At 52.1% G+C, this 19,239-nt stretch overlaps 2 protein-coding genes across 2 annotated transcripts in view; one reads left to right on the plus strand and one right to left on the minus strand.

Moving 5' to 3' along the window:
• Positions 1-78: 78 nt before the first annotated feature.
• DNAJC17 (DnaJ heat shock protein family (Hsp40) member C17) overlaps positions 79-19,239 on the minus strand; it is a 46,219-nt gene continuing 27,058 nt past the window's right edge. The window contains exons 2-11 of the mRNA XM_012462479.2: positions 12,466-12,535; positions 12,078-12,136; positions 11,755-11,842; positions 9,075-9,160; positions 8,724-8,820; positions 8,086-8,129; positions 7,564-7,641; positions 6,891-6,971; positions 6,292-6,402; positions 79-280 (exon numbers count right to left, since the gene is read on the minus strand). Of these exons, the coding sequence (XP_012317902.1) occupies positions 158-280; positions 6,292-6,402; positions 6,891-6,971; positions 7,564-7,641; positions 8,086-8,129; positions 8,724-8,820; positions 9,075-9,160; positions 11,755-11,842; positions 12,078-12,136; positions 12,466-12,535 (837 nt within the window). The 3' untranslated portion in view covers positions 79-157. The remainder of the gene's footprint in view (positions 281-6,291; positions 6,403-6,890; positions 6,972-7,563; positions 7,642-8,085; positions 8,130-8,723; positions 8,821-9,074; positions 9,161-11,754; positions 11,843-12,077; positions 12,137-12,465; positions 12,536-19,239) is intronic.
• Positions 838-4,696, plus strand: CUNH15orf62 (chromosome unknown C15orf62 homolog). The gene has a single exon (XM_012462480.3). It carries the CDS (start codon positions 2,709-2,711, stop codon positions 3,285-3,287), a length of 579 nt encoding a protein of 192 aa, XP_012317903.1. The 5' UTR covers positions 838-2,708; the 3' UTR covers positions 3,288-4,696.

The following is a 19,239-nucleotide window of genomic DNA, read 5'->3' on the forward strand; positions in this document are numbered from 1 at the left end:
GGTTGCCAGGCCCGCCTGGGTGGAGCCCTCTGTGGCAGAGCCCAGCACCCTATACCTATGTATGGAATAGAGGTAGAGTCTTTAAAAAAAAAAAAAAAAAAACTTTTATTGGTGACATTGAAGAAAAGGGCTGGGGGGCAGGCGGCAGGAGCCGGGGCTACGTGGGTGGCCCCTCCTGGTCTTCCTGCTGCATCCGTGCCATCAGCTGTTGCCGCTCAGCCGCCTGGCGCATGCGCATCATGACGAGGCTCTCGTAGTCTCTCTCCGACACCACTGAGCCCTGGCGGACAGAGCAGGGACAGGAGGGGTCAGGGACAGCAGGGCACAGCCCCACAGACTCTAGACTCCGAGGATGGTGCCGAGGCAAAGCTGTGATCTAAGAGTCTCAGAGGGAGGAGGGCAGAGGAAGGGAAGGAACCCAGAGCATCCTTCTGGAATCCTGGCTCACCTGTGTCCTCCAGAACAAGCCACCTTTGGCCCCCAGCTGGCTGCTCCCCAGCCAGCTCCCCTCCATTTCCCCAGGCCTTGTCAGCTCCTTCCATCTCCAGTCCGTCCTCAGGAATCACCTGCGGACCCTCTAGCCAGGCCCTCATCTCCCCTCATTTCCTCTGAGCCCTTTATCCTTCACCTCTTCCCTCTATCCCATGGCATCTGCCTCTCAGGCTCCTAAGGAAGGGAAGCTGTCTGAGGTGCAGGGATGCACTTGGCTCTGCTGGGCACAGAGCCCGGCACTGTTCATGCCTGGTGCCCTGCGGTCCGGCTCCTGCTGAGGATGCAGAAGGGAGCCCTGCTGGAGACAGCCTGGAATGTCCCACCCTAGAAGGGGAGAGAGGCCAGCATGAGGCCAGCATGCCTCTAAAAATACACACCAGGGCTCCTGGAGGGCAGGGCCCATGGCTCAAAGCTTATATGAACTTGCCAGCACAGTGCGGAGATTAAGGAATGCTGTATTTAAATAATCAAAAGAATCATAAACAAATGCCTCAATGGGCCAAGGCTGTAGGGTGGAGAAGCAGCTCTGCAGCGGCGCCTAAGCTGCCAACCCATGCCCTGACAAGGTCTGTGGTGGGAATTAAACCCCTGCCTCTCAGCGACCTTTAGGCTGTGTGATGATCATGTGGTCCCAACAGTTTCGCAGAGAAGTGTGAAGCCCGCCTGACCTGGCACAGAAGTGAGCCAGGCCAGGGGTTGCAAGATGCGGTGGTCTGCCTGTAGCAGAGAGCTGTGTGGCCCTGATCCAAGCTACGCCACACAGGGGCGCTCTTATGGAACCAGGCAGGAGGAAAATTTGGTGGTCAGTGACCCGAGGAATAGGAAGGGAGTGGCTGGGATTGAGATGCCAGGCCCTGGCCAGCAGGTTTGGGGTAAGGGGTGTACAGAAACAGGAAGTATTACTCAGCCTGAGTTCCCCTGCTCCTCCCAACAGCTGCACCTCTCCCCTCTCCCTGGCTGCAGCAGTCTCCTCCAGGATGGACGGCTAAGCCTGGCCCAGAGCACAGCTGACAATTCACAGCAGCCTCTCTGACCCAGCCCTGCAAGACAAGGAGGATCCCAGAGGAGGCCCGGTAGCTAGAGGGGAAGGGCTGGAGCACAGCCAGGTAGGAGGCAGCACAGCCCTCAGCTGCCAGGAGGCCACTAGGGCAAAACAAGGGAGGACGAGGAAACAGCAGCCAAGCTGATGGCAGGCCAAGCGGAGGCCACGTCTCCCGTCCCCAGGTTAATGTTGCTCTGCCAAGAACACTTGGAGCCACCCTTGGCAGGCCCCCAGCCCAACCCTCTGCGGCAGAGCCCGTCATAGGCATGGGCTGCTCCCCATTTACACACCCTCTGCCTCCTCTCATCGTGCAGGTTCTGCTCATGAGGGCCTGACAGCGGGGCTGAGTCACCCACACCAGCCACAGGTCTCTTCCCTCCCCACAATCGGTCCACAAGCCTGCCTTTCAATTAACTACACCTCCCTCACCTCCCACCCAGACACTGTGGGCCGGGAGCCAGGCCCACCTGCTGGGGCCCGGGGTGGTGGGGATGTGATGAGAAAGGAAGCCGCAAGGTGGCACATAAAGCAGGGCTGCCCCCACAGAGGAATCTTAAGCTCTCCATTGCCCTGGGGTGTTGGTCACAGCTGCCCCATCCCTGCACGCGGATGCTGCAATTACCCAGGAGCACGAAACCCGGCTTCCTACCTGACTGAGTCAGCTGAGAACAAAAACACATCTCCACCACCACACACTGCCACAAACAGCCAAACCACTCATCAGAGTCCAGGAGCCGCCGGCAGAGAGGGCACGACCCCACACTGCCCCGGAGAGCAGAGGAGCCAGGCAAACGCCAGGGCCAGTGAGCTCGAGTCATCTGCCACCTGCCTGTGGAAGGAGCGCTCACCAGCCTCGCCCAGCCCAAGAAGGTCCATCTCTGCCTCCACCGGGGCTGCCCTCACTCAGGCTCCAGTAAGTGCTGCTTCTTCTTCCTGGGGTTTTTTCCACTGCCCTATCCAGTAACCAGGCCACTCCCGTCCCTGTGGGAAACTCTTGCTGTCAGGAACTCCCAGCTCTCCTCTGCTCTCCTGGACAAAAAAGCTCCTTCTTCCTGAGCCCTCCTCTCATCAACCAAGATGCAACCAAAGGTCTGTGCTGAGCAGAAACCCCGAGGCCTCTGCTCCTAGGGGAGCCTCTCCGACTGCTGGCACTCACTGCCCCGGAAGGGACTGCATGCTATCCTGGGTGTTTCTGAATGCCTGTCTGCTGGCTCCCCTGGGCCCCATGGAGACCTGGCGGAAAGGCTCCTTCCGCAATACCTCCTTTTTCAAGCGGCTGAGCCTGGGGAGGCCACGGCGGCTCCGGCGACAGGGCAGTGTGCTCAGCCAGGCCAGCATGGCGGGTGGGGACCATGAGGAGTATAGCAACAGAGAAGTCATCCGGGAGCTACAAGGGAGGCCAGATGGCCGGCGCCTGCCACTGTGGGGTGACGAGCAGCCCCGGGCCACGCTGCTGGCCCCACCCAAGCCCCCACGCCTCTACCGAGAGAGCTCAAGCTGTCCCAACATCCTGGAGCCCCCACCTGCCTACACAGCGGCCTACTCCGCCACCCTGCCATCGGCGCTCTCCCTGGCGAGTGCCCTCCACCAGCACTCAGAGGACGGCCTTGTGGACACTCCCTGCTTCCAGAGGACACCTGTCCCGGATCTCAGTGATCCCTTCCACTCCTTCAAAGTGGACCTGGGGATTTCACTTCTTGAAGAAGTTCTACAGATGCTGAGGGAGCAGTTTCCCAGTGAGCCCAGTTTCTGAATGAGGTGAGGGTGGGCAAACCTGGGGTGACTGGAAGAACTGGAGCCTGGGGACCCAATTGTGGATTAAGGAAAGGGCAGGGACAGAACTCCGGGCCCATCGTTGGAGGGTTCAGGCAGGCAGAGCTCCTCCATCCTGGTGCAGGATTCCAGAATAGGAATCCAGGGCTCTGCCTGCCCTCTGGGTCCTGAACAGTCCTCCCAGGCACCCCAGAGTGGAGGGACAGAGGTAAGCTGGAAATGATGGGAGGGGCACTTCCTGGCAGGACCCCTAAGGAAGCTGGCTATGCCCGGAATGGGAAGCCATGTGCAGCAACCACAGGAACCAGGTAGAGGCCGGCAGAGCCAGAAGGTGGCACGGGGTCAGATCAGGGAGTAGGAGGACACAGATTAGGCACAAGAGATGCGTGCCCTGCGTCAGCCTCTTTGGAAGCCACTGTCAACAGAGAGAGGTACAGGACAAGCCTGGGCAAAAGCGGTCCAACCCAGGCCAAAGAGGAAAGTGGGAAGAAAGGGGAGACAGGCCTGACCTTGTCCAATCTGGTGGCCACGCACTGCATGACACGGCATTTAAATCGAGTAAGATGAACAATTCAGTTCCTCAGTTGCACCAGCCACATTCCAACTGCCCAGTGGCCACACATGACTAATGGCTGCCACACGCGTCAGTGCACAATAGACATGACCGTCGCTGCACAAAGTTCCACTGCACAGCGCTGGCTAGACTGTGGCCTGGAACCACCAGCAAAGGGGAGACGCATACAGGGGCTGGCCGCATAGGAAGAGATAGGTAGAGATAGAGTATAACTCCAGAAAAAGACCAGGCAAATCCTTGGCAGAAATGAGGACATGGCTGTCTGCCAACACAGCTACCTGGTGAATCCCTGGTGAAGGAAGGCAGATCCCGAGAATGCCAGCCAAAGGCACGGGCACAGCTTGTAAAGGAGTGTTTTGCGGAATTCCCAGAATTATTAGTGATCGGAGCCCTTGGGAAGTGCAACAAAACAGCGGCAGATTTCCTTCCTCAAAGAGAACTGGATCCAGGGATGGGCACTCGACGGCGGAGCAGCACAGCTGGTCTCCAGAACTGTCTCCCAGGAATGGAGAGTTCTGCCTGCCTGAACCCTCCAACGATGGGCCTGCCAAACAGGCCAAACCCACTGGGTCAAGGCCACAGGCTGTGCTATGGCCCCACCCCGTGGCCTGACCAGACATGTGGAACCAGAGCCCAGCAGCACTTGCTGGGGCACGTGCTGGTGGCCCCCAGGCCTCTCTAAGAGTAGCGAAGGCAAGAGGGAAGCTTCGACACACCGTTTCTACCACCCAAATCGGTGCCCTCCCTCTTTCCTCCTCTTGTGTGTAGTTACCGAGCTGTGGATGCAGGAGAGAATGAATAAAATTCTAACACAATCTGTGGAGTGTTATCTGGGGCTGTGAAATGCTGCGACTTGAAGGTGGGAATGACGTTTGTAAAGCAGGGTCTTGAGTTAGGCTGAGACCGATTTGTTTCCCTCCATCCAGGGTCTGGGACACACCTGCAGAAAGCTTCTTTCCCACCAAGCGCGGTGGCGTGTGCCTGTAGTCCCAGCTACTCAGGAGGCTGAGGCTAGAGATCGCTTGAGCCCAGGAGTTCTGGGCTGTATTGCACTATGCCGATTGGGTTTCCACATCAAGTTTGGCATCAATATGGTGACCTCCCGGGAGCGGGGGACCACCAGGTTGCCTAAGGAGGGGTGAACTGGCCCAGGTTGGAAACAGAGCAGGTCAAAACTGCCATGCTGATCAGTAGTGGGATCATGCCTGTGAATAGTCACTGCACTCCAGCCTGGGCAACATAGCGAGACCCTGTCTCTAAAAAAAAAAAGAAAGCTCCTTTCCCATCACCCCAGTCAAGTGGAGGGGCAGGCCAGGCAGGGGAGCAGGCTGGCATGGTAAGGCAATGAGAGCAGCCTCCTGCCAGCCTGCCAAGGGGCTGTGGACACACCTGATGGGCCCCAGGCCACTGCAGAGAAGGGGAGAACCAGATCTTGCCCCCACAGCAGTCTGTCCCACAAGGTGGAGGCAGGTGTGGCCAGGAGTCCCACAGCCCCAGCCTTTGCATCCAGGCCAAAAGACACCAGGGCCATGGTTGTAGGTTGGGGTTACACACAGGCCTTCATGGAACTGTGAGGGCATAGGGCCAGCACTGGTCTACAGCAGCTGGAAGGCCTACCCTTCACCACAGGCAGGCACCCCGACTCTAAGCAAGTAGCACCCTATGTCAGCAGGGTAGCCAGGGTGACTTTTTTTTTTTTGAGATGGAGTCTCACTCTGTCACCCAGGCTGGAGTGCAGTGGCTCAGTCTTGGCTCACTGCAACCTCCGTCTCCCGGGTTCAAGCAATTCTCCCACCTCAGTCTGCAGAGTAGCTAAGATTATAGGCACACACCACCATGCCCAGCTAATTTTTGTGTTTTTGTACAGACAGAATTTCACCATGTTGGTCAGGCTGGTCTCGAACTTCTGACCTCAGGTGATCCGACTGCCTTTGCCTCCCAATGTGCTGGGATTACAGATGTGAGCCATCGTGCCTGGCCTGCCAGGGTTACTTCTAAAAGGAGATATTGCCTCTTGACAGTTGGCTCCTGGCTGGGGCAGCTGGAGACACATCTGGAAAACCAAAGTGCTGGGAAGGAAGCGGCTGCCCTAGTCACCTGCCCCTTCTCTGCAGCACTGGGTCGTCTAAGCTCCAAATACTTCACACTGCACAACCAAGCAACCTGAGGGCCAAGAAGATCCCTTTGGTGAAAAGGAGAGTCCCAGTGAGAGAGAAAGCAGGGCCTCTCTGGCCCTCAGACGGGAAAAGGGATCAACATGAAATCACAGCTCCTCCTGCCTGGGTTGGTGGACCTGCCAACCTCACTCTAGGCCCCAAGACCTGGATTTGGAAGGAAAGAGCCTTGAGGAGTCCAGGTAGGAAGAGCTCTGAGTCCTGCGTGCCCAGCTGGGGGAGGCCTGGCTCCTCACCTTTGACAGTCCTGGGTGGCTGCGGTCCATGGTGTCCTGGGGCTGTCCCTCCAACCAGGAAATCTTCAGAGGGTTGTCCACCAGGCCAACTTCATTCTGGACAGCCAGCTCCTGCCAAACACAGCACCTAGTCCTGTCCCATCCATTGAGTCAGCTATAAAGAGGCTCTCTCTATCCCACAGTGAGAACAGAACCAGCGTTCTAGTCCTCTAGGCAGAGATGCCAACCCCAGCAGCCTTCAACCAAAGGACATTAACACTTTGGCCCTTCCTGCAGGAGAGGGGTGGGGAGCACAGAGGGTGGGAAGGCAGTGCTGGGGCGCACCACCCCGAGGGGTGCAGGTGGAGGATGTGAAACCGCCAGCAGGGAGCAGAGTCAGACTGTGCTCTCCTTCCTCCCCAGAGCATCCCCCATCCATCCCTTCATACATGGTCCTCTATTTCTAGGAGTCCAGGGCCCCTGGGAGGAGCCTTGGCTCTGAGCTGGCCCGGAGATTCCCTGGGAGTGTGGACCACCTAACTCAGAGGGCCCATAGAATTGGATCCCTGCCCTAGAATGACAGGGCCACAAGGGGCCCCCAAGCCTCATGCAGCACTCACCGCAGCCCTGACGGTCGCGAACTCCACCACAGCAGTGCCTGCCTTCTTACTGGAAAGTACCAGGTTAAGAACCTCACCATACTGTGGGGACGAAGAGGTCCTAGTAAGCACGACTTGGCTTCAGGATGGCCCAGGTCATGCCAGAGACAAGCCTGGGCTACCTTGAGGTCCGTGGGGCATTTTCAGCTGGGAGATAACTTCTTACCCCACCTACTTATCTCAGTGAAGTGAGATCAGAGTTAGGAAAGACAGAATTTTTCTTCTAGGAACACAGAGCAGCAAAGGAGAGATGGGCAAAGCCTTGGTGACTTAGACTGGCATATTTCATTGCACAGAGTCCTTGCTGGTTGAAGGTGGTAAAGAGGACGGGACTCTCATGCCAGATACCCACCTCCTGCCTCCCAACCCACTCAGCCAAGCTCTTTGCTGCTAAAGGTAAGGGCTAGACCGAGGTAGCAACGGACAGCGGGCTGGAAGGGGGCATATGGCCACACAAGTGAGAGAAGGGCCATAGCCTGGGTCGTCCCATGGTCTATGAAACAGAAAAAAAAAAAAAAAAAAAAAAGCAGGTAGATATATTAAGGGAAGTTTAGGCATTGAGAGTAGAGACGTAGGGTATGGGCTGAGATGTGGACTGAGATGAAAGGAAAGCGTGAACATCAGCAGGGCAGACCTTTTGCAAAAGCCGTAGAAGGACGTCTTTGGAGTAGCCACCTTTTGACTCATCCTCCTTCTTGCACTTCCATTTTAGCTGAAAAGACAGCCTCATGAAACAGTGACCCTTGGCTGAACAGTACCTGACCCCAGGACTGAGCCTGAGAGTCTGAGCAGACATCCTCCCACCCTCCGAGTCACCAAGGCTCCTGCAATCTTGGGAGCACCACCAGAAACGTTTTCCCCTTGGGAACTTGTGGACAGGATGGCTTGCTCATCCCAGGAATGCTTCCCATCCAGGAACACCCTCTCCTGAGAGGGCTTCTGGGGAATGCTCTGCCCTGTGATCCGGGCTAAGAGCAGCCTTTCATGGCAAGCTCTGGTCTCCAGGCAGCTGGAGCATGAAGGGAGGTGTAATGGTGCCACCTCCATGCAGATCCAGCGGCCCCACCAGAAACCCTCAAGCCAGAGGAAGTATCTATTCCTGCTGAGAGGAGGCGGTATGAGTGTGAGGTGGCCCCCAGATCGTGTCCAGGCTCACCTTTAGTTTGGGGGTTCCTTGGCCTTCAGTATTTTCTGTCTTTCCTAGAAATATTAGGAAAAGAAGAAAAATAGAATATGAGGGAGTAAGAGATTCTCAAGGAGATGCAGCCCAGAGCCACGAGAGTCTGCAAAGGGTCACTCCTGACCAAGGGCAACATCTGCCCAGCTCTAGTGAGGGCCTGGTGGGGAAAGTAGATGCCCATCCCCAGAAAAGCTGCCACCCCAGGGGTCGTCTACCCAGCTGCCTCCCGAAGGCCACCTGTTAGCACTCTTTGAATGGAGAGCAAGGAACACCTTCTGGGGGCAGAAGGCAGAGAGACAAACCATGAGGGTCTACGGAAACGAAGTGTCCCAGGGCCCCTCCCTGTGGTGATCTGGCCCGAAACAGCCACCTCTGCTTGGGACTAAGACAGATGTGGCCAGGAGATCTCAGGCAGAGTAAAGAGCAAACAGGCCCCAGAGAACTGGAAGGAAGAAAGGGTAAGTGGCGGGTGTCAGAGTAGGGTGCCATGGGGTGACCCCAGGGTTCCAGCAGGTGGAAGCCTCCACAGCGGCTCCACTGAGCAGCCAGCATGGCCGCTCTAAGCAATCTGGAGCTGCCTTGGAGGGGAGACAGGCGGGGTGATGGACCTGCACCTCTCAACCTCTGGTCATGGTCCTGGCGTATTTGCTCCCGGATCAGCCTCTGCTGTTCCTCCAGCTGCCGGGAACCCTCTTCTCTCAGGCGTTCGATCTGCAGAGCACGGGGTGGGGGTGACAATTCTGTGCAAGTCCAATTCCAGGCTGGCTCACCTTGTAGAAAGTCCCTGGGAGCTTCCACCTGCAAGCTAGGGCTCAGCAACCTGTGGGTGGGACAAATCACCCAGCTCCCACAGAAGGGGGAAGGAAAGAACACACCCACCCCAGCCATGGCGACCACCCAGGTCCATCCTCCCCCTCCTCCTCCTCCTGCAGGTGGCCCTCTAGCCAGTGTGCCTGGGGGCTCACCTCTTGCTCTAGTGTCCTGGTGCTCCGGCTCTCCTCCTCCTCCTCACTCTCCTGGGCCTGGGCCTGCCGTTCCCGGGCCTCCAGATCTAGGCACAAGGGTTGAATGACCAAATTGCTGATCTGTTAAGTTTCCATGTGGCCTTGGCACACCCCAGCTCTGGCTGTCTCCCCAAAGTCTCAATCAGGACGAGACCATACAGTAACTCTGCCCCCTCCCTCCATGGCCACGCCCCCGAGTTAATTTCCATTGAGAAAAATCATAGCACAGAAGTATGGGCTCCAGTAGAGTGGCCAGGGTCTGGAAGAGTTAAAAAGGTTCACACTGACCAAGCTGGTTCTCTCTAGTGAACAGGGCGTGGGTGGTGCTTATGTCAGCAGCCCAGGGCCATGTGTCAAGGGTGCCAATGGGCGGAGCTGCTGGGCTCGACTCCTGTGGTTTTGGCACCACAACTTGACCTCTGGTCTTGCTTTGGCTTTGATTCTATTCATACACTGAGCTCAAGTTCTCGCTGTCTCCTTTACCTCTCAGCTCAACTCACATTTACCAAGCCTCACTGTGGACCTGGCTACAGAGGCTCCATGGGATGAGTGGAGGGTTAGGGCATCACCCTGCGTCTCAGATTGTATGAGGGCGTTACGTTCCAAGGGAAACCTGCTTGCAGCCATGCGCCAGGCCAGCTGCTGTGAGAAACCCTTCTCTTAGGCCAGGGAAGTTTGCGTACCTCACTTACTTAGAATCTCCTTTTCTCTCTCTATTTTTTTTTTTTTTTTTTGAGACCGAGTTTCGCTCTTGTTATCCAGGCTGGAGTGCAATGGTGCAATCTCGGCTCAGCGCAACCTCCGCCTCCTAGGTTCAGGCAATTCTCCTGCCTCAGCCTCCTGAGTAGCTGGGATTACAAGCACGCACCACCATGCCCAGCTAATTTTTTGTATTTTTTTTAGTAGAGACGGGGTTTCACCATGTTGACCAGGATGGTCTCAATCTCTTGACCTCGTGATCCACCCATCTCGGCCTCCCAAAGTGCTGGGATTACAGGCGTGAGCCACCACGCCCGGCTTTCTCTTTTTTTTTTTTTTTTTTTGAGATGGAGTCTCCCAGCACTTTCTTTTATTTTAATAGAGAAATGGATATTGGGATGTTATAGGCACACATTAAAATATACGGATGTCGAAGGGCAAGAGGAAAAGGAGAAAAATTGAGTAAAGAATGCTTGGACTAGGCCAGGCGCGGTGGCTGACGCCTGTAATCCCAGCACTTTGGGAAGCCGAGGGGAGTGGATCACTTGAGATCAGGAGTTTGAGACCAGTCTGGACAACATGGTGAAACCTCAACTCTACTAAAAATACAAAAATTAGCCAGGCGTGGTGACACACACCTATAGTCCCAGCTACTTAGAAGACTGAGGTAGGAGAATGGCTTGAACCCAGGAGGCAGAGGTTGAAGTGAGCCAAGATCGCACCACTGCACTCTAGCCTGGGCAACAAGAGCAAGACTACACTCAAAAAAAAAAAAGAGTGCTTACACCATGTTGCTATAACCAGTGATTTTTTTTTTTAAGTGAGAAAAAAAATGCTTGGACCAATCTTATTGTGTTGATGAAAATGTTCTCAATTTGATTTACAGTCAGAGTTACATCATTTGGTAAATTTACTAGAAATCATTGAAGTGTAGAGTCGAAATGGGTTGATGTTATGATATATAAAGAATACCTCAATAAAGCTATTAGAGAAGAGAAAGCCTAGACCTCTTTGAATCCTTCTGAGGGAGCTTCTCAAAGTGAAACTCTGGGTAGGAATTGGGGTTAGTACAAATGAAAAGACCCAGCCAGGCACAGTGGCTCGCACCTGTAGTCCTAGCTACTCAGGAGACTGAGGCAGGAGGACGGCTTGAGCCCAGGAGTTTGAGGCTGCAGTGAGCTATGACGATACCACCCTCGCCTGGGTACATACAGTACAAAACCTCATCTCTCTTAAAAAAAAAAAAGATTCAGCCGGACATGGTGAACACAAACACCAATTTTACTCACACTGGGTCAGTTTAAATTCCACCTCCAGCAAGCTCTTAAACTTTTGGTGCCTTAGCTCCTTTGCCTATAAAAAATGGCTTCAGAGGCCAGGTGTGGCGGCTCACGCCTATAATACCAGCACTTTGGGAGGCTGAGGTGGATAGTTTGAGGCCAGGAGTTTAAGACCAGCCTGGCCAACATGGTGAAACTCCATCTCTATAAAAACTGAACAAAATTAGCTAGGCATGGTGGTACATGCCTGTAGTCCCACTACTTGGGAGGCTGAGGCACGAGAATCGCTTGAATCCAGGGGGTGGAGGTTGCAGTAAGCCAAGATCGCACCATACTCCAGCCTAGGCGACAAGGTGAGACCCTATCTCAAAAAAAAATGTTTTTAAAAAGGGTTCAGTACCCACATTTCCCTGTACAGTTATGATAATTAAAGGATTGATAAAGCATTTGTCACAATGCTTAGCTAATATTAAACCTTATTATTGTTTAGGAATAATTTCCTAAGAGTGTCTTTAGGAACCAACCTCTAAGAACAGCGTTTTGCCCAGATCCTGAGCCAGAAGGCTTTGAGGTGAGCTACTGGGAATAAAGCTCCAGGTGAGGGAGATGAGTGAAAATGCCCACAGGAAACCACAGGCCACCCGGCACTATGTGTCACCTACCAAGCTTCACTTTCTTCCTTTTCTCATCAAGTTTCTGGGTCCTCTCTGCTGCCTGCTTCTTGGCTTTCCTGACCTTGTCATAGGCAGCCTGGCAGGACAAAGGGACACAGGGCAGAGGGTCAGCCAGAGAATAAAGACAAGAGCCCCAGCAATCTACTTGGCCCCTAGCCCAAGAACCATCAGAGTGGCAGCCTGGTGACTGGGTCTCCTGGGCTTAGACAGCAAGGACTGTGCCACATGGCAAAGGGCAGAGGACCGAGGCTGAGGGGCAGCAGTGGTCTCTAAGCATGGGGGATGATTCAGATGAAGGAGGCTGTGCTTACTCTGGCTGCAGCATCAGTCAGCACCTCCAAGGCCTGAGAAAGCTGGTGGAAGAGTTCAGCTAAACATAAGGATCAAAAAGAGAGAGAGAAGAAAAAAAAGTTAACACTTTGTGATGGTGTGCTCCCTCAAAAAAAAAACAAAAAAAAAACTTCAAAGAAGCCACAGGATGGCAGAAAAGTTGAGATCAGCACACGACAGACCAACAAGGAGGTGTGAGCACATCAGCAACTGACCAGACACCCCTGACATGAAGGGAAGCCGTGGGTTCCACTGTCTGGAGCCAGGCTGTGTGTGCCTACCCCTCAAAGCACTCACATGTGGAGCTCTAGCAGGAAACACAATGCGTGGGTGAGTGGGCCTCTCCCCACGCCCTTAGAAGAGTCTCACCTGCTCTGGGATTATCTGGATTTTTGTCTGGGTGGCAGGAGAGGGCCTTCTGCCTATATGCCTTCTTCACCTGGAAGAGTCAGACAGAAGACATGGTTGTTCACTCTCATCCCACAGACAAACAGGAAAACCTTGCTAAAAGGGTGAGGGATATCCCACGCACACCCAAAAGACAAGCTGCTGGCGCCCACTTCATTGCCACCAGGGAGACTGGCAATGGAGGAGGCCAAGGCCATGGAGGGAGCAAGCCACTATCGCCCAGCACAGGAGCTGGGCCCACTTCCTTCTAAGCGCTCAGTCTCACCACTGCAGATATTCAGGGGCTCCTGGAACAGGCAGGAGCACAGTACCCTGCTTTCTCTACAGCCATGCACAGACAGGTACTCTACACATTTTCAGTGGGCCTATAAATTAGGGTGACCTATCTGGAGGAAGATTCAGCCATCAAAATTTAAAATGTTATTTCCCTTTGACCCAGTCCTAGTAATCTGGACCTATAGAAGTATGGCAAAATAAATATATAAGGATGCTCACTACGGAACTGTTGATACCAGCTAAACAAGATCCCCGTCAACAGGGAGACTCATTTAAAGGATTATCATTAGCTGAGTGCAGTGGCTCATGCTTGTAATCCCAGCACTTTGGGAGGCCGAGGTGGTAGGATCACCTGAGGTCAGGAGTTTGAGACCAGCCTGACTAACACGGTGAAAGCCTGTCTCTAACAAAAATACAACATTTAGCCAGGCATAGTGGCAGGTGCCTGTAATCCCAGAAACTTGGAGGCTGAGGCAGGAGAATCACTTGAACCCGGGAGGCGGAGGTTGCAGTGAGCTGAGATCACACCAGTGCACTAAGGCCTGGGCAGCAGAGTGAAACTGTGTCTCAAACAAAATAAAATAAAAGATTATGACTGAGGCCAGGCGTGGTGGCTCACACCTGTAATCATACCACTTTGGGAGGCTGAGAGGCAGGCAGATCACTTGAGGTCAGGAGTTTAAGACCATCTTGGCCAATAGGGCGAAACCCCATCTCTACTAAAAATACGAAAATTAGCTGGGTGTGGTGGCGCATTTGCCCGTAATCCCAGCTACCTGTGAGGCTGAGGCAGAAGAATTGCTTGAACCCAGAGGCAGAGGTGCAATGAGCCAAAATTGTGCCACTACACTCCAGCCTGGGTGACAGAGTGAGACTCCATCTTAAAAAAAAAAAAAAGATTACGTTTTGGCCAGACATGGTGGCTGGTGCCTATAACCCCAGCAATTTGGGAGGCCAAGGTAGGCAGATCACTTGAGGCCAGGAGTTTGAGACCAGCTTGGACAACATGGCAAAACAGTGTCTCTACTAAAAATACAAAAATTCACTGGGCATGGTGGCATGCACCTATAGTGCCAGCTACTCGGGAGGCTGAAGCAGGAGAATCACTTGAGCCCTAGAGGCAGAGGTTGCAGTGAGCCGAGACTGGGCCACTGCACTCCAGCCTAAGTGACAAAGGGAGACCCTGTCTCAAAAATAGAATAAAAAATAAAATTTTTAAAAAAGTTTGTTCTTTAGGTTCTAGTTCTGACTAAAAAAAAAAGAAAAAAGAAAATAAATAAAAAAGTTTGTTCTGGAATTTGCTATGCTTATTTTTAAAAATTTAAAAAATAAAAGATTATAATAGAGGTATCCATGTTCTGACACAATCTTACTATAAACTTTTGAGTTTAAAACAAACAGCTTGGGTGCAGTGGCTCACACCTGTAAACTCAGCACTTTGGGAAGCTGAGGTGGGAGTATTGCTTAAGCTCAGAAGTGTAAGACCAGTCTGAGCAATATAGTAAATCCTCATTACTGCCAAAAAATAAAAAATTAGCTGGGTGTGATGGCTCATGCCTGTAATCCCAGCATTTTGGGATGCTGAGGCGGGCTGATCATGAGGTCAGGAGATTGAGACCATCCTGGCTAACAATGGTGAAACCCCGTCTCTACTAACAATACAAAAAATTAGCCAGGTGTGGTGGCACATGCCTGTAATCCTAGCTGCTTGGGAGGCTGAGGCAGGAGAATCACTTGAACCTGGGAAGTGGAGGTGGCAGTGAGCTGAGATGGCGCCACTGCACTCCAGCCTGGGCAACAGAGCAAGACTCCATCTCAAAAAAAAAAAAAAATTAGTCAACTGTGGTGGTGCATGCCCACAGTCCCAGCAATTCAGGGGGCTGAGTTAGGAGGATCCCTTGAACCCAGAAGTTCCAGCCCAGCCTGGGCAACATGGCAAGACCTCATCTCTACAAAAAAAATTTTAAACATGAGCCGGGTGTGGTAGCATGTGCATTTATCCCCCTATCAGGAAGCTGAGGTGGGAGGATCATTGGAGCCCAGGAGGTTGAAGCTGCCGTGAGCATGTTCACGCCACTGCACTTGAGCCTAGGTGACAGAGTGAGACCTTGTGTCAAAAAAAATAATTAATTAATTAAAATAAAAAATTAGCTGGGCACAGTGGTGCATGCCTGCAGTCCCAGCTACTACAGAGGCTGAGGTGGGAGGATCAGCTGAGCCAAGGATTTTGAGGCTGCAGTGAGGTATGATGATGCCACTGCACTCCAGCCTGGGTGACAGAGCAAGACCCTGTATCTTAAATAAATAGAAAGAAACAATATTTTTTACATGAGTAAAATATTTCTCACATGAGTAAAACTAAACACAGCTACCAAGATTCTCTTTTGTGTGTTACCTAAAAGCGGTTGTAAGTGAAGACAGAGTACACAACCTCAGAAGCCACCCTCTGTTTCCAAGGCCTTTTCCTCCTCCCTTCTGCTCAGTGTGTGTTACCTGCTGCTCAAACCTCCTGGAGGAAGAGCTGAGCAGGTTGGCTTTCCAAGCTGCCAAGATGGAAGCAAGAAATGCTTCTATGCTCAAGTGTGCTAAAGAAGGACTTTCAGAGGTAAGCAGCTGGCTTCCACCAAGTGAGCACTTGCTGGGCAACTCCTACCTGCAAGAGGCAGCCACCGGGCCCAGGACCTAGGGGTGTGCTGCCACCTGCTGGGCCACAGCCAGCACCACCCTTCACCTGCCAGGGCAACCCAAGCTGTTCGGTTCTCCTGACTGAGCTGGAGGCAGCAGGAACCACCCAGGACAAGCGCTGGGCAGCAAGGGTGGAGACGTGCCGCCCGCCTTCCCAATCACCCACCGAAGCACACCTGCCCTGCCTGCTCACCTCCCCCTCTAACCCTCCCTCCCTAGCTCTGTTTTCACTATGAAAAGGAACAATACTAAGGGGAAGGAGGTGCTAGCTTTATAGACAGTGTCATCGTTGCAATGTCATCTTTACTTTTTAGCTCCCTTATCATTCGTCTTTTCTCTTGTGCTCTTTGCCTCCTTTATTGTACCCCAGCCTCATTCTTTTACTGAACGTTGTTTATATTTTAAGGCCCTTTGTTTGCTTTTTTTCCAATAAGTAAACGATACCAAAAACACTATAAAGATGTTCTTTCTTGATTTCCCCAGCCCTCTGACATCAAGGTTCATTCCCACATAGATAAACACCCCAACACACTAACAGGAGGCTGCTGGGTGTTTGTTCCTGGCCTCTGGGTGCCTCCTCTCTGATCCCATCTCCACCCTGTCCCTGGGATGGTGAGAGGAACGGAGAGGGAGGCGGTCCATCTCCCAGTGTCTATGGCATCACTTTGCAACACTACCTTCAAGATGAACTTCCTCAGGATGAGGATTTGTAGGCTTGCCCTAGGGATGCAGGGGGATTTTGTGGAAGACGTTTTCTTTTGTATCATAGGGCTCTCTTAAAGTGGTTTAGGCTGGGCGTGGTGGCTCACACCTGTAATCCCAGCACTTTGGGAAGCTGAGATGGGTGGATCCCTTGAGGTCAGGAGTTTGAAACCAGCCTGGCCAACATGGTGAAACGCTGTATCTACTAAAAATATAAAAACTAGCTGGGTGTGGTGTTGCACGCTTGTAATCCCAGCTACTTGAGAGGCTGAGGTAGAAGAATCACTTGAACCTGGGAGGTGGAGGCTGCAGTGAGTTGAGATCGCGTCACTGCACTCTAGCCTGGGCGACAAAGCGAGACTCTGTCTCGAAAAAATAAATAAATAAATAACAATAAAATAAAGTGGTTTCTATCTTTCTTTTCGTAAATCTGAGAGGGGCAGTAGAAGTGAGCGTGAATAAGAAGGAGCAGTAAGAAAGCAAGACAGAAGGGGTGTCCGGCACTGGCACTTCCTTCATTTTCTTTCCTTTTTTTTTAGAGAATGCTTTCTGAATTTTATTCTAAGGGAATGATAAATATTTTTTTGTGTTTCATAATTTATTCCAAATGTTCTATATTGGAATTTGGTTTTTCACTGTAATAGGAAATAAAATTATTCAGACTGAAAATTATGTAATAATGATAAATTAATCTACATATTAATTTGCTTCCTTGTCAAGTCTCCTTCCAGAAGGTGTTCCTTTAATAAGGAACTTGAAGAAGCTGATTGGAAAAAAAAAAAGTTAAGTGTCTATAAGAGTTTCATCAGATTTGATGCAACTAGTTACAACTATAACAAGGTTCTCTCCTCACCTGGGTGAACCCCATCCTACCCCTCACCCCTCCAGCCTCTCACACTCCCAACATTTACAACAAAACAGAATTGCCCTAACCAACTTGATGTGTCCTAGACCCCCACTCCCTCACGGCCTGGCATGCGCCTCAGTTTCCAAACCACCTTTTAAAAGTGTAAGGAGCTGAGGCCAGGCATGGTGGCTCACACCTGTAATCCCAGCACTTTGGGAGGCCGAGGCTGGCGGATCACAAGATCAGGAGTTCAAGACCAGCCTGACCAACATGGCGAAACCCTGTCTCTACTAAAAATGCAAAAAAATTAGCCAGCATGGTGGCACCCACCTGTAATCCCAGCTACTTGGGAGGGTGAGCAGGGGAACTGCCTGAACCAGGGAGGTGGAGGTTGCAGTGAGCCAAGATCATGCCACTGCACTCCAGCCTGGGTGACAGAGCAAGACTCCATCTCAAAAAAAAAGAATTAAAAAAAAAAAAAAGGCTGGGTGCGATGGCTCACTGCTGTAATCCCAGCACTTTGGGAGGCTGGGATCACGAGATCAGAAGATAGAGACCATCCTGGCTAACACGGTGAAACCCTGTCTCTACTAAAAATATAAAAAATCAGCCAGGCATTGTGGCACGTGCCTGTAATGCCAGCTACTTGGGAGGCTGAGGCAGAAGAACTGCTTGATCCTGGAAGGTGGAGGTTGTAGTGAATTGAGATTGCACCACTGCACTCCAGCCTGAGTGACACGGTGAGACTCTGTCTCGAAAAAAAAAAAAAAGTATAAGGAGCTGAACATTCTGTATTTCAAGGTCGTTTAGGAAACAACTGCCAGTCTCATATACTGGCTAGATATTAGCAGGGAGAGAAGTGAGGTCCATACAGAGCTCTCCAAGAGCCCCTTGGTGCAGCATGCACTGACCCGCCTTGTGTGTTCACTGATAGGGATCTAGGATATGCAGGTGCTGATGGGAGACTGGGAACACAGGGGACAAACAGGCACGTTCTCTGGCTCTGAAGAAGAATACTGTTTAGCAAAGAGGATGCCAGGGAAAACTATCAGTTCCAATTACATGTGTGAGATGCCTAAGAGTGGTCCACAAAAATGGGAACACAGAGAAGGTGGCAACTAATTTAGCTCTGAAGGTTTCCTGGAGGAGGCACTATCTGAGCTGGGTCTAAGGTGAGTAGTTCTCCAGGCAGAGAGCCTGAAATGGCCTTTAAAACAGGGGGTTTAAAAAAAAAAAGGACCTTTAAAACTTTGCTATTTCTCCTCTAAGTTGATCTGGAGAAGTCTAGACTCAGAGATAAGCAGCCAGCCTCCACCAGGTGAGCACTGGGCAGCTCCTACCTGCAAGAGGCAGCCACCGGGCCCAGGACCTCAGGGGTGTGCTGCCACCTGCTGGGCCACAGCCAGCACCACCCTTCACCTGCCAGGGCAACCCAAGCTGTTTGGTTCAACTACTTGAGAGGGTGAAGTCTAGACTCTTCTCCAGATCAACTTAGAGGAGAAACAGAAAAGTTCTGCTTTAATCAGGAAAAGGTACTAAGAACAAAAAGGAACATGAAAACAGACATGTTTGCAATAAGCTTTTTCTGTCAAAGAACATTTGATTAATTAAAAAACTTTGGCCAGGCGTGGTGGCTCACATCTGTAATTCCAGCACTTTGGGAGGCCAAGGCGGGTAGATCACAAAGTCAGGAGTTCAAGACCAGCCTGGCCAAGACGGTGACACCCTGTCTCTACTAAAAATACAAAAAAATTAGCTGGTGTGGTGACAGGCACCTGTAGTCCCAGCTACTCTGGAGGCTGAGGCAGGAGAACTGCTTGAACCCGGAAGGTGGAGGTTGCAGGAGCCGAGATCACATCACTGCACTCCAGCCTGGGTGACAGAGCAAGACTCCATCCCCCCCCAAAAAAAAACAAGAAACAAAAAAAACTTCAACCAAAAAATGTCATAGGTGCAGTGGCACACTCCTGCTGTAGTCCAGCAGTTTGGGAGGCTAAGGCGGGAGGACTGCTTGAGCCCAGAGAAGGCCAACCTGGGCAACATAGTGAGACTCCATCTCCAAAAACAATTTAAAAATTAGCTCTGTTTAGTGGCATGCAACTCAAGAAGCTGAAGTGGGAGGATCACTTGAGCCCAGGAGTTTGAAGCTGCAGTGAGCTATGATCTTACCAGTGCACTCCAGCCTGGGAGACAGAACAAGAAGCTATCTTAAAAAATAAAAATAG

The sequence above is a fragment of the Aotus nancymaae genome, unplaced genomic scaffold (assembly GCF_030222135.1).
Source record: "Aotus nancymaae isolate 86718 unplaced genomic scaffold, 86718_ANA_hifiasm-v0.15.2.pri h1tg000011l, whole genome shotgun sequence".
NCBI classification, from domain to species: domain Eukaryota; kingdom Metazoa; phylum Chordata; class Mammalia; order Primates; family Aotidae; genus Aotus; species Aotus nancymaae.